At 39.9% G+C, this 12,953-nt stretch overlaps 1 protein-coding gene across 1 annotated transcript in view; it reads left to right on the top strand.

The window, feature by feature from the left end:
• The first annotated feature begins 4,884 nt into the window (after window positions 1-4,884).
• LOC144083617 (uncharacterized) overlaps window positions 4,885-12,953 on the top strand; it is a 31,955-nt gene continuing 23,886 nt past the window's right edge. Inside the window, exons 1-13 of the mRNA XM_077611599.1 lie at window positions 4,885-4,933; window positions 5,176-5,391; window positions 6,526-6,704; window positions 7,558-7,654; window positions 7,734-7,892; window positions 7,980-8,142; window positions 8,956-9,059; window positions 9,161-9,340; window positions 9,404-9,625; window positions 10,597-10,776; window positions 10,847-11,038; window positions 12,158-12,301; window positions 12,775-12,878. Coding sequence (XP_077467725.1) covers window positions 4,885-4,933; window positions 5,176-5,391; window positions 6,526-6,704; window positions 7,558-7,654; window positions 7,734-7,892; window positions 7,980-8,142; window positions 8,956-9,059; window positions 9,161-9,340; window positions 9,404-9,625; window positions 10,597-10,776; window positions 10,847-11,038; window positions 12,158-12,301; window positions 12,775-12,878 — 1,989 coding nt within the window. The remainder of the gene's footprint in view (window positions 4,934-5,175; window positions 5,392-6,525; window positions 6,705-7,557; window positions 7,655-7,733; window positions 7,893-7,979; window positions 8,143-8,955; window positions 9,060-9,160; window positions 9,341-9,403; window positions 9,626-10,596; window positions 10,777-10,846; window positions 11,039-12,157; window positions 12,302-12,774; window positions 12,879-12,953) is intronic.

Genomic DNA, 12,953 nt, shown 5'->3' with positions numbered 1-12,953 from the left:
ATGTATTTTCCAGGTACTTTTCAAGGGAGGGTTGGCGCTGAGTCGGAGGCTGATTGTGAAGCTTGCTACGCGGGGTCCTACTGCCCATCTTGGGGGCAATCCTCTGTTGACCTCCAATGTCCTCCAGGTTGGTTCTGTCCATCGGGGGCAGTGTCTGGACATCAGCCAGGTATGGGTTTTTTTTTCATTTTGAAAATATGTTTTTAAACGCCAATGGGGTTATTAGGTCATTCTAAAAAGTGTTCCTATTCTTGGGTAATCTCCGAATAATGGCAACACATTTGAAACACCTCTTAGTGTCCAAAATACATTGGAACTGCCAAGTTACAATCTATTCTGGAAGTCGGCTAAAAATATATGTGTTCCCTTATCAAATATTTTTGATGAAATTCAAATTATATGGCTATCCTGACAAACATTACCATATTTTGCTGTTTAATATACCCCCCATTTAATATGCCCGGGCATATTAAACGGCAGGGGTATATTAAATGGCGCACAAACGGGAAGGTACAAAAAAGCAAAAATCATTGAATATATCCGGGTAAATTAAACGGCAAAATACGGTTGGTTGGAATTGCGGCTAAAAAGTTTAACCTTTTGTTTCATTGGACTGTATCCCATATACGTTCAGGTTGTTATTATTATTATTATTATTTTTTTGTCAGAGTTAATACAAAACTTTCAAGCTACTGCTAAGAGTGAAAATAATGTTAGGAAAACCCTGCTTAGCTAAAAAAAAATTGATATTTCTTAATTTCCATTGTTTATCATAATCAGTGTCATTTTGTCAAATGTGTGCAACCTCCTATTTTACATGAATATTAACCTGGCAGGTCCATTTGAATTTCTATTGACCGGTTAATTAATTTTGAAATATTTCTGTTCACATTTTTACATCACAATAACTGACTTTTAAACCGTCTATTTAGGCCTTTTATAGCTAATGCACTGACAGCCTTGTGCGGTTAATAAATATAATGACTCGAAATGAAGCTCCATTCACCCTGATTCATTTTTCCAATTGTATTATTACAGCTTCCTCAATTCCTCAGTGAATCTTAATGATAAATTTCAGGTACGCGGGTGCTACTCATCTCCAAATGTGCTGATCCACATTTGGAATTTCTCTCATTATTGCGTCGCACCATTAACATCGAGCGCACTGAAACCCAAAAACATTCTCCGGGATGATTTCTCACCACCTTTGTAATTTGTTTCTCCGAGTGTTTTGCTAACTTGGCCATGAAATGAATCAGACGCTATTAATAGCAGGCGGCTCTTTGCTGTCAGCCCACCCGCCTCACCTCGCCTCCCCGAGGAGTTCTCAGACAGGACGGAGTCATTTTCAGCTCTATTGCTCAGTTCCCATGGCATCAAAAATGAAAAAAATAGAACATCAGGACAGTACTGCATAGGATCAAGCACTTTATGTATACAAGATGGCGCCAAGTGAATTCTCTTATCTGATTTGGCCACAGGTTTTAAGTGTCCCACTGGTCACACGTGTCCATATGGAAGTCCTGAACCAACCATCTGTGATCCGGGATCCTTTCAAGCGCTTCCTGCTCAATCTGCATGCGACACTTGTCCAGCAGGTGAACATCTATGTCACATGTGTCAAAGTGGGGGCCCGGGGGCCAAATCTGGCCCGCTGCATCATTTTGTGTGGCCCAGGAAAGTAAATAATGAGTGCTGACTTTCTGTTTTAGGATCAAATTAAAAAGAAGAGTATAGATGTATATTAAATTTCCTGATTTTCCCCCTTTTTAAATCAATAATTGTAATGTTTTAATCAATTTGTGTTTTTAGTTAAAAAATCATTTTTTAAAATCTAAAAATATATTTAAAAAAAAGCTAAAATAAACATTGTTTTAGATCTATAAAAACCGGAATATTCAGGGCTTTTAATCCATTTATTAAAAAAAATCTAAATCTTATATCTAAAATGGTCCGGGCCACGTGAAATCAATTCAAATGAGAGTATAGATGTATATTAAATTTCCTGATTTTCCCCCTTTTAAATCAATAATTGTACTTTTTTAATCCATTTTTTCTGTGTTTTTAGTTCAAAAATCATTTTGTAAAATCTAAAAATATACAAAAGTATTTTCTGTTTTCCACTTTAATATGGAAAATAATTAAAGAAAAATTTGGTTCCTTTTGAAATCGATTAAAAGAGATTTTCCCTTACTAAGAAAAAAAGCTCAAATAAACACTTTTTTTTAGATCTATAAAAAACGGAATATTCAGGGATTTTGATCCAGTTCTTTTAATCCATTTATAAAAAGATGTATATTAAATTTCCTGATTTCCCCCTTTTAAATCAATAATTATAATTTTTTAATCCGTTTTTTCTGTGTTTTTAGTTCAAAAATCATTTTGTACAATCTAAAAATATTTTAAAAAGCTAAAATAAACATTTTTTAGATCTATAAATAACTGAATATTCAGGGCTTTTAATCCAGTTCTTATAATCCAGTTATGTATTTAAAAAAATCTAAATATTATATCTAAAATGGTCCGGCCCACGTGAAATCAAGTAGACGTTAAAGCAGCCCCCGAACCAACCCGAGTCTGACACCTTTGGTCTACATGGTCACAAAAATAAATCTGTATAGTATGTTTTTTATGCGAAGACTGAAGTCAAGCTTGTGCAGGGTTTTACTGCAAAGCGGGTTCATCTGAGCCATCTCCCTGCCCAGAGGGCACTGTCAATCCTTCAGCCGGCAGAACGGGACTGAGTGATTGCACCCCCTGCCCTCGAGGTTTCTTCTGCAATAGAACTGCTTTGAAGGAGCCGTCCGGAGCCTGCAGTCCAGGTTTGGTGGAATCTCATCCCTCATGGGGTGGTTTGGGAATGATCTCTGGATGAGGGTGTCGTTTCCTTCACTGGAAATGAGAGATAGGACAAATTGTATTCGATAGAAAGCATTTGGAATGAGTGAAGGAATCACAAATCATACGCCGATTGTCGCAATTGCTAAAAACATTTAATATACCCCTGCCGTTTAACATACCCGGGTATATTAAATGGGGAGTATATTAAACAGCAAAATACGGTAGTATGTAATTAAAGTGAGCTTAAAAGTTAGTATAGTCTTTTAATTCAAGGCAGTCGTCTAATTTGTGTCTCAAAACTTTAAAATAACTGCACTGACTCAGCACACCTTATGTTTTCTGGGAGTGTCTTCTAAAATAGGTATATTGATCTTCTATTCAATTTGTGTGAACATTGAGCAGACCAGCATTAAAACAGGACTGAAGTCATTTTATCTCAACAATTTTGCCCCATTTGTTAGGAAACTTTTGCAACAAAATGTTACTCTCATTAAAAAGTTCAACTATCCATTTCTTTCTTTCCATCACAGGTTATTTTTGTCTTCTTGGCTCCCCCGAGCCGTCCCCTGTCTCCCAACCTTTCGGAGATAAGTGTCCCCCCGGACACTTTTGTCTCCCCGGTACTGAATCACCCCAGCCCTGTCCCGTTGGCAGCTTCCTTCCCGAGCCCGGCGCTTCGTCCTCCTCTCACTGTCCCCTCTGTCCACCTGGGAAATACTGCCTCGGTCCTGGAGCCTCACAACCTACAGGTGAGGGAGGGGATTGCAACTGACCCAACACTTTATAATGCGTTTGCACCCAACAAATCCGGGTTTTAGTATGAATGAAATATGACATCATCATTGACTGGTGAAAAGAGCCACTTGATTGGACGCCTCTCATCGTCAGTGGAATTGATAACTTTGTGACCGGACGTTTGGTCGACCGGACGTTTGGTCGAACGGACGTTTGGTAGAACAGACATTTGGTAGAACAGACGTTTGGTAGAATGGACGTTTGGTCGCCGGGTTCGCTTACTGTTGATATTTTGATATTAGATATTTAGATATTAAACTCACACTCTCTCTCATGATTATAATTTTGAGAGCTGGTTTCAACAGTAACAACCCGGCGACCAAACGTCCGTTCTACCAAACGTCTGTTCTACCGAAGTTCCGGTCGACCGGACGTCCGGTCGACCGGAACTTCGGTAGAACAGACGTTTGGTAGAACGGACGTTTGGTCGCCGGGTTGTTACTGTTTGGTCGACCAAACGTCCGGTCGACCAAACGTCCATTCGACCAAACGTCCGTTCGACCAAATGTCCGTTCGACCAAATGTCTGTTCTACCAAACGTCCGGTCGACCAAACGTCCGTTCTACCAAACGTCCGTTCTACCAAACGTCCGGTCGACCAAACGTCTGAGTACCGATAACTTTTCTATTGCAGGCTTGTGTTCTGCTGGCTTCTTTTGTACTGAAGGAGCAGGCAGCCCAACGCCACGAGCCAACGCATTTCAATTCAGCTGTCTTTATGCAATAATTCAAGAATTTTACCTGATAAATATGGAAATGACGCCATGGCTGTACGACAAATTAACACTCTTCAACAACTCCTACACGACTGGTAAAATGACTTAAGCTTTTTTGTGCTTCCTCACAGAAAAATGACTTTAATTCCACTGTAATTGTTCAGTTCCGTTCAGTTTGACCTTTTGGAGTAAAAAAAAAAACTCATTTTACCCTTTGCTTCTATCTTTTGATAATTACAAAGCTAAATCAGCATATGGAGAAGTCTAGTACCACTTTGATGTTCCACCTCTGAAACAACATGACATTATCTCATACATATTTCATGCTTTATCTGAAGTGTTTGCAGAGGGAGGCTACAAGTGGGTCGAATTGGATACGCCGTCAGATTCCCCCCATATTGTTACCCACTCAAGACTACACCTCAAGAGTCCACTTGTTGGGAAATGTGCTGGCTACACGGGAGACATATGTCCTAAAGGTGAGTAAATCTTGACTGTGAACTTCTGTGCGTTTTCCCCATCCAATTGTACAAATGTTGTATTCTTTTTACACAACAAAATCGCCCTCAAAGTGTCATTTCTGTGACATGTAAACTGATTTCCCGTCAGGTCTATTGGAAACTTGTTTCCTGATGCTTTCCTATATTTATTTTCAAAAATAAATCATAAACAGTCTGCGATTGGCTGGCTTATCACATAATAAGTATTCACAGATAAAATAAGTAGGGAAGTCAATGAGGTCGAAGGGACGATTTTAATCAAACTCACCGACACGTAAAGGCATTTTAATGAAGTTATAGAGATAATTTTCTATTACCTTTCAGGTTTTTATTGCCCTCGGGGTTCTGCCTACCCCCTGCTGTGTGAGAGTGGTCTGTACTGCAACCAAAGTGGTCTTGAAGCCCCGGTTGGACCATGCACTGCAGGTTACTATTGTCCAAGAGGTTCTGAAGACCCCCATGGGGCTCTGTGCCCCCCAGGGCATTACTGCCCTCTTGGAACAACTCTTCCTCTGCCTTGCCCTGATGGAACATTGCAAAGTAAGATGCATTCATGGGTAAAAATGGGAAAAAAACGTTTAAAAATTGACGCTGGGACCTCAAATATGTCATTATAAATGTCGAACAAGTATTGGAAAATCTGTAACATAAAGCTTCACTAACGATTCCATTAAAATACCAATTTTAAGTGTCACTTCTGAATAGCTCCGCCCACTTTTGAAGTGGAGGTCACCCCGAAAATGGCTTTCTGACAGCTCTCAAAATACAAAATAAAATAAAAAAGTTGCACCTGAGTATATAAAAGTCACAACACGGTCAAATTATGAAAAACAAAACCTGACTTATCATCCCAAGAATATTTTGTACAGAACAAATGAAGTCCCCTTAGTAATGTTTTTGCATTTTTCTTAAGAGTATTGTTTTCCCGAGGGCTTTCCATTAAAATACCAATTTTAAGTGTCACTTCTGAATAGCTCCGCCCATTTTCAAAGTGGAGGTCACCTCTAAAAATGCCTTTCTGACAGCTCTCAAAATAAAAAATACAATTTTTTTCGCACCCGAGTATATAAAAGTCACAACAAGGTAAAATTATGAATAACAAAACCTGACTTATCGTCCCTGAATATTTTCTACAGAACAAATGAACTCCCCTTAGTAATGTTTACATTTTTCTTGAGTATTATTGTTACGAGAGCTAACGCAGCACCAATTCAGAAGTCAAATAGTATCCCGCTAACAATGCCGCGATGTGCCCCGAAAATATGGAATAATAGTTTATATAATAGTAGCCCATCACTTATTGAAAAACATGCACAATACTGAACCAAAAAATTCCAATCCAACCCTCTTTCTTTCACTGTAATATCCTCACATGAACTCCTACGCAGCTTTAACTGCCCAGTAAGAAAGAAGAAAATGAAAACTTTCTCTCCTGCGGGCACTTATGAATAATTTCAGACACAAAGTGGCTTAATCATGTTCGGTAATTGTAATCATTTCCAGGGGCAAACCGCCAGAATCCTATTAAATGTCTGCTCCGTCTGCTTATGTATGGGGAAGTCCAAATACCTCTTTAATGTCCACTACTACAAACTCATCCCATTATTTGATAATCCTTTTGTTCTACTAGAAAATGACATTAATGTGACAACTCTTTTATAACATTGCTTGCAGGCTCTCACGGTGGGGTCTCGCTGGAATCATGCCAGTCGTGTCCTCGGGGTCACTACTGTCATCGGAGAGGTTCTACCGAGCCAGGCGGCCAGTGTTCCGTCGGGTACTACTGTCCTGCCGGACAGAGCTCGGATAGACCGCCACGTCACGTATGCCCGGCGGGTCACTACTGTGAGAAGGTCAGATTAGTCAACTCGTGTCTGTTGTAGATATTCACTGGATACTGTAAAATAGTGTTTTGTTTGGGGTTTTTTTTGTCGGGAAAGTACAGTGGTACCTCGACATACGAGAGCCCCGATATACGAGCAATTTGAGATAGGAGTAAAATTTTGCACATGTGTCAAAGTGGCGGCCCGGGGGCCAAATCTGGCCCGCCGCATCATTTTGTGTGGCCCGGGAAAGTAAATCATGAGTGCCGACTTTCTGTTTTAGGATAAAATTAAAATGAAGAGTATAGATGTATATTAAATTTCCTGATTTTTCCCCCTTTTAAATCAATTATTGTAATTTTTTAATCAATTTTTTCTGTGTTTTTAGTTCAAAAATCATTTTGTAAAATCTAAAAATATATAAAAAAGCTAAAATAAACATTGTTTTAGACCTATAAAAATGGAATATTCAGGGATTTTAATCCAGTTCTTTTAATCCATTTATTAAAAAAAATCTAAATATTATATCTAAAATGGTACGGCCCACGTGAAATCAAGTTGACGTTAAAGCGGCCCCCGAACCAACCCGAGTCTGACACCCCTGTTTTAGATCTATAAAAAAAGAATATTCAGGGCTTTTGATCCAGTTCATTTTATCCATTTATTAAAAAAAATATCTAAAAATTATATCTAAAATGATCCGGCCCACATCAAATCGAGTTGACGTTAATGCGGCCCGCGAACAAACCCGAGTCTGACACCCTTGGTTTAGACGCCGATTTTCAGGGTTGGCAGTGGCTGTAAATTTCACATGAGTGACTATTAAATAAGATTAATAAATGAAAGCCTAAACGAATCATTGTATCGGTTCTGATCACTTCAGGGCAGTGCGGAACCGACACCTTGCCAGCCAGGAAGCTACCAGCTCAAACAGGGTCAGGGCCACTGTGAGACCTGCCCTACTGGTTTCTACTGTCAAGGTCAGTTTTTAGCAATCAGTTTTCCAGCTCGTCTAAATGCGAAACAAGTGGCTTTATTTCTCATTTCCCTTTAAATCAGGAACTTCTTCTCCACTTCTGTGCGAGAAAGGCTTTTACTGTCCGAGTGAATCAGCGACTGGACGTCCCTGCCCGGCGTGCTCCTACGGAAACGTGTCCGGCTTGACTGAAGGGCAGCAGTGCTCGCCGTGCGACCCCGGAATGTTCTGCCGAGGATCCGGTGTGACGCATCCGCACACTGACTCTCTTTGGAATATGAGTCATAAATGTGTTTCTAATTCATCGTTACTGAACTTTTTCCTCCTAGCAAGGACGTTTCCCAGCGGCTTGTGTGCCGCCGGGTTTGTTTGCGTTGGGGGAGCCTTTGAACCCTCCCCAAAAGACAACCTTACCGGTTATTTGTGCCCACCTGGGTTTTACTGCTCTTCTGGGACTTTAATACCACAACCTTGCCCTAAAGGAACGTTCAGGTGTATATCGAGTTTTTTTTATAGTATTCAATGATTTCAAGGATTTCTGTCTTGACTCATAACTCATAATCCCTTATGTGCTTATATTGAATTAGGGGTAAAGGATAGAAGCAGACATTTATTTCAGTCGGGGGACCAATTTAGTATGGCAATCAATTTTACGCATTGCAATATTTAGTTATTTTTCCCCCGTTGGGTGTTTTGTAACATTTTCAGCTGTTTCCCAACACTGTAAATCAGGGGTGTCAGACTCGGGTTGGTTCGTGGGCCGCTTTAACGTCAACTTGATTTCACATGGGCTGGACCATTTTAGATATAATATTTAGATTTTTTTAAACAAATGGATTAAAACAACTAGATTAAAAGCCCTGAATATTCTGTTTTTTATAGATCTAAAACAATGTTTATTTTAGCTTTTTTATATATATTCTTAGATTTTACAAAATTATTTTTGAACTAAAAACACAGAAAAATGGATTAAAAAATGACAATTATTGATTTAAAAGGGGGAAAATCAGGAAATATAATATACATCTATATCTATCATTTGAATTTGATCCTAAAACAGAAAGTCGGCACTCATGATTTACTTTCCCGGGCCACACAAAATGATGCGGTGGGCCAGATTTGGCCCCCGAGCCGCCATTTTGACATATGTGCTGCAAATGAAAACTTCAATCAATACTGAACATTATTATCATTATCCGATCCTATCCTGTTCTTGTATTGTTACATTTTATCATGGAATATGTATTTTAAAACCACAAATTATGTCACTTTTTTTTTTCTTTCTGCCTTTCTCTGACATGACAGTGAACAAAGCGGGCTGATGGATGAATCTCAGTGTCGTCGTTGCAGTCCGGGTTCCTACTGCTCCGAGACGGGTCTTTCAAGGGTTTCTGGACCTTGCCTACCTGGTAATAACATAGCAAATCATGAACTCATACTTATTTTAACTGGTACCTTCCACGTTATAGCAAGACATTGCTTTAGAAAGGGTTCAATAAACACTTTTCAGGATTTTACTGCCTCGAAGGATCTCCAACTGCCGCACCAGTGTCAAGTGTATCTGGAGGCGCTTGTCCGGCAGGTCACTACTGCGCTCAGGGGAGCGATGTTCCCTCACCCTGCCCACCCGGCTCTTTCCGAAACGAGACTGGAGGAAAAGGCAAAGACGACTGCAAGCTCTGCCTTCCAGGTACGTCATTCCATGGGTTGTCAGCTTGAAAATGTCTCCTACTTCCACATGGTATCTTTGCAGGTTTCTATCAGGATTTATCAGGCCAGACGGAGTGTCGTCGCTGTCCTTCTGGCTTCCACTGCGAGACCCTCAGGCTGAGCTCAACCAGGGGGAGCTCTTCAGTTTTTTACAGCCCTCTTCCCTGCCCAGCCGGGTTTTTCTGTTCCATGGAGAGTCCAGACGGACAGCCCCTTCCCTGCCCCAAAGGAACATATGGACCTAGTCAGGGTCTCGGATCTGAAGGTTAGTTTTGTTTGAGGCCAAGATGGGCGAATCATTCTGGAATGTTTTTGAATTAGCGAATTAGGGGTGTTTATTTTCTATACCAGGGGTGTCAGACTCGGGTTGGTTCGTGGGCCGCTTTAACGTCAATTTAATTTCACGTGAGCCGGACCATTTTAGATATAATATTTAGATATTTTTTTTTATAAATGGATTATAAGAACTGGATTAAAAGCCCTGAATATTCAGTTTTTTTATAGATCTAAGACAATGTTTATTTTAGCTTTTTTTAAAATATATTTTTAGATTTTACAAAATGATTTTTGAACTAAAAACACTGGATTAAAAAAATACAATTATTGATTTAAAAGGGGGAAAATCAGGAAATTTAATATACATCTATACTCTTCATTTTAATTTGATCCTAAAACAGAAAGTCAGCACTCAAGATTGACTTTCCTGGGCCACACAAAATGATGCGGCGCGCTAGATTTGGCCCCCGGGCCGCCACTTTGACAAGTGTTCTACACAGTACGTGAGACATGTTTCCAATTTTTCCCCCACACCAGTAGGTGAAACCTATGCTGATGTGTTCTGTTCTTTATGTCTTTCTGTCTACAATTAGTAAAATTTGCAGGATATGTTGCAATCAGAACCACGAGTGTAATTGAATTTGGGGGTATTAAGGTCACAGGTCAAATATGTCATTAAAAAAAATGCGCAATCTTATTCGGAAATATGACAATGCTTAGAATTTGGCTGCTTAGGCCCAAGAGTGCACTAAATGTGTTCATGTAATTGTAAATAGTTTGGCAAATGCATTTAATTATTTTTGTCAATAACAGTAATACGCATGCAATCAGGCAGCGGCAACTTGCTGTTAGCTACTAGATAGACTTCCAATCCATTTTTAATTAGCAGCAGTTTGCAGGAATCACTTAATTATGTGTGTGAGGTTCAATCAAATATTTTAATATACTTCTCCTTTACAGGTGAGTGCTTAGCATGTCCCGCAGGACTGTTTTGTGGTTCGGAAGGTTTAGCCGAACCGTCTGGATGGTGCACGGATGGTTTTCTTTGCCTGATGGGCGCCTCGGTTCCAAACCCCACTGACATGACGACTGGGTCACTTTGTCCTCCCGGCGTTTTCTGCCAACGGGGGCTTAAAGCAGGTACATGACATTGGAAAATGTTCCGTTTGTCACTTTTTAGCTCATCCCAACCCTTCTCGTTATGCTTTAGGTGACTGTCGACCTGGCTTTTATTGTGATCGGGGATCAAACCGGGCGGATCAGTCTCTCTGCCCCGTTGGTTTTTTCTGCCCTGGTGGAACTCCAGCCCCGATTCCCTGTCCCGCAGGAACATTTAGCTCCGTGACGGGCATCTCGCACCTGAGCAATTGTACCGAGTGTACTGCTGGATACTACTGTCAAGGTAAGAGACAGGGGATGTCTATGTAAATACTTTATTGGGCAAGGTGAGACCAACAGAGAGAAATTCCCAAACTGAAAACACTATATAGACAAAAGTCACTCCTCATTCTGTACCCACAAATTGAGATAGATGTTTTATACGTTGGGTAGAATTGCCAAGTAGCTAATTAAAGCCTTATCCCAAAACACAGTTTGATGTACTTGTGTTGCGGTTGCTATTTTGTCTTGTTTATTTGGGGAATGCAACTGGAAAGAAGAGTTTAGGGAGGAAGAGAACAGCGGGGATAGTGATCCAAAAACACCTTTGGATAGACACGCTATTTAATGTACATAGCAGTGCCTTCTCGATTAAGGGGGGCTCTATTTAAGCCAGGGGATACTGAAGGAGATGAAGGGAGAAGATATGTGAAATGGGAGGGTGATGGTGAAAGGTGAATGTGTAGTGAGGAACTAGAGCAAGGGTGTCAGACTCGGGTTGGTTTGCGGGCCGCTTTAACGTCAACTCGGTTTCATGTGGGCCGGACCATTTTAGATATAATATTTAGATTTTTTTTTTAATAAATGGATTTAAAGAACTGGATTAAAAGCCCTGAATATTCAGTATTTTGTAGATCTAAGACAATGTTTATTTGAGCCTTTTTTATATAATTTTAGATTTCACAAAATGATTTTTGAACTAAAAACACAGAAAAATGGATTAAAAATTTACAATTATTGATTTAAAAGGGGGGAAATCAGGAATTTTAATATACATCTATACTCTTCATTTTAATTTGATCCTAAAACATGAAGTCGGCACTCATGGTTTACTTTCTTGGGCCACACAAAATGATGCGGCGAGCCAGATTTGGCCCCCGGGCCGCCACTTTGACACATGTGAACTAGAGAGTCTTAAGAATAACAAAGAAAAACCAAACATAGGCCCATGTTACAGCAATTCAAGGAAAATACAGCAGAATTTATGTTGAAAATCAATTAATGCCTCTTTTTCATATGGATTCATCTTTTCTAACAAGGCATTTAACTTGGACAAGTTTTACAAATTAGGCATCCTTATCTATTGAAAGCCTAAAACCCATTAGTATCTCATTTGCTTTGTTTTTTGTGGCTTCAACTGCAGGTACTGGACAGCCCACTTTATGTGTGGTTGGATATTACTGTCCACCTGGAATGGCACAAGAATTGGGCTTCCCTTGTCCAGCTGGAACTGTTCAGAACCAACCTGGAGCGTCAAGTCTTGAGGCTTGCCAACCGTGCCCTGCGGGTAATTGTTTGATTTATAATATCCACATGAGGTCAATTTCTATTGCCACTATTGGTATTGCTATTACAATCCACCTAGACCAGTGCTTTACAGCACAATAATGGTTTATTAGTTGGAATTCTGCCATGTGACCAGTTTTTTTGTTGCTGCTTATTTGCTGCAAACATTTCCTTGTCAATGACGCTATATAACTCGGGTAAATTGTCCTCTAAAATTGGATATTCTTGCAAACCATGAGTGAAAGGGTGTAAAGATGGAGGTCTCTGTAAGGGTCATGTTCACATTTAAACCATTTTTGGGGGATTTAATTGAGTTGCCGCAGACAAGAAAACACAGGCTTTTAAAAAGTTTTGATAGCTTTGGAATTTCTAGAAGTCTCCGCGGACTGAGTCGCTCAACTTGTTTGGGGTAATTGGTGTATTGTGTAGAGAATCGGTGTTTTTTCAACAACTTTTCTCTGCTCTTTCTTGAAGGAATGTTTTGCTCTCAGCTTGGTCTTTCGCAGCCCTCAGGATTGTGCCAGGCTGGATATTATTGTCCCAGTGGATCAACTAGCTCAAATTCGTCCGAGTATCAAGTATTTTTCTCTTTTTTTCCTCCATAAAATATAGCCTATATCTTATATTTCCTTGAAAAAAATATTTATATCCAT

The sequence above is a fragment of the Stigmatopora argus genome, chromosome 10 (genome assembly GCF_051989625.1).
Source record: "Stigmatopora argus isolate UIUO_Sarg chromosome 10, RoL_Sarg_1.0, whole genome shotgun sequence".
Taxonomy (NCBI): Eukaryota; Metazoa; Chordata; class Actinopteri; order Syngnathiformes; family Syngnathidae; genus Stigmatopora; species Stigmatopora argus.
Note: the sequence above shows the minus strand (reverse complement) of the source record. Positions and strands in the feature narration are given on the sequence as shown.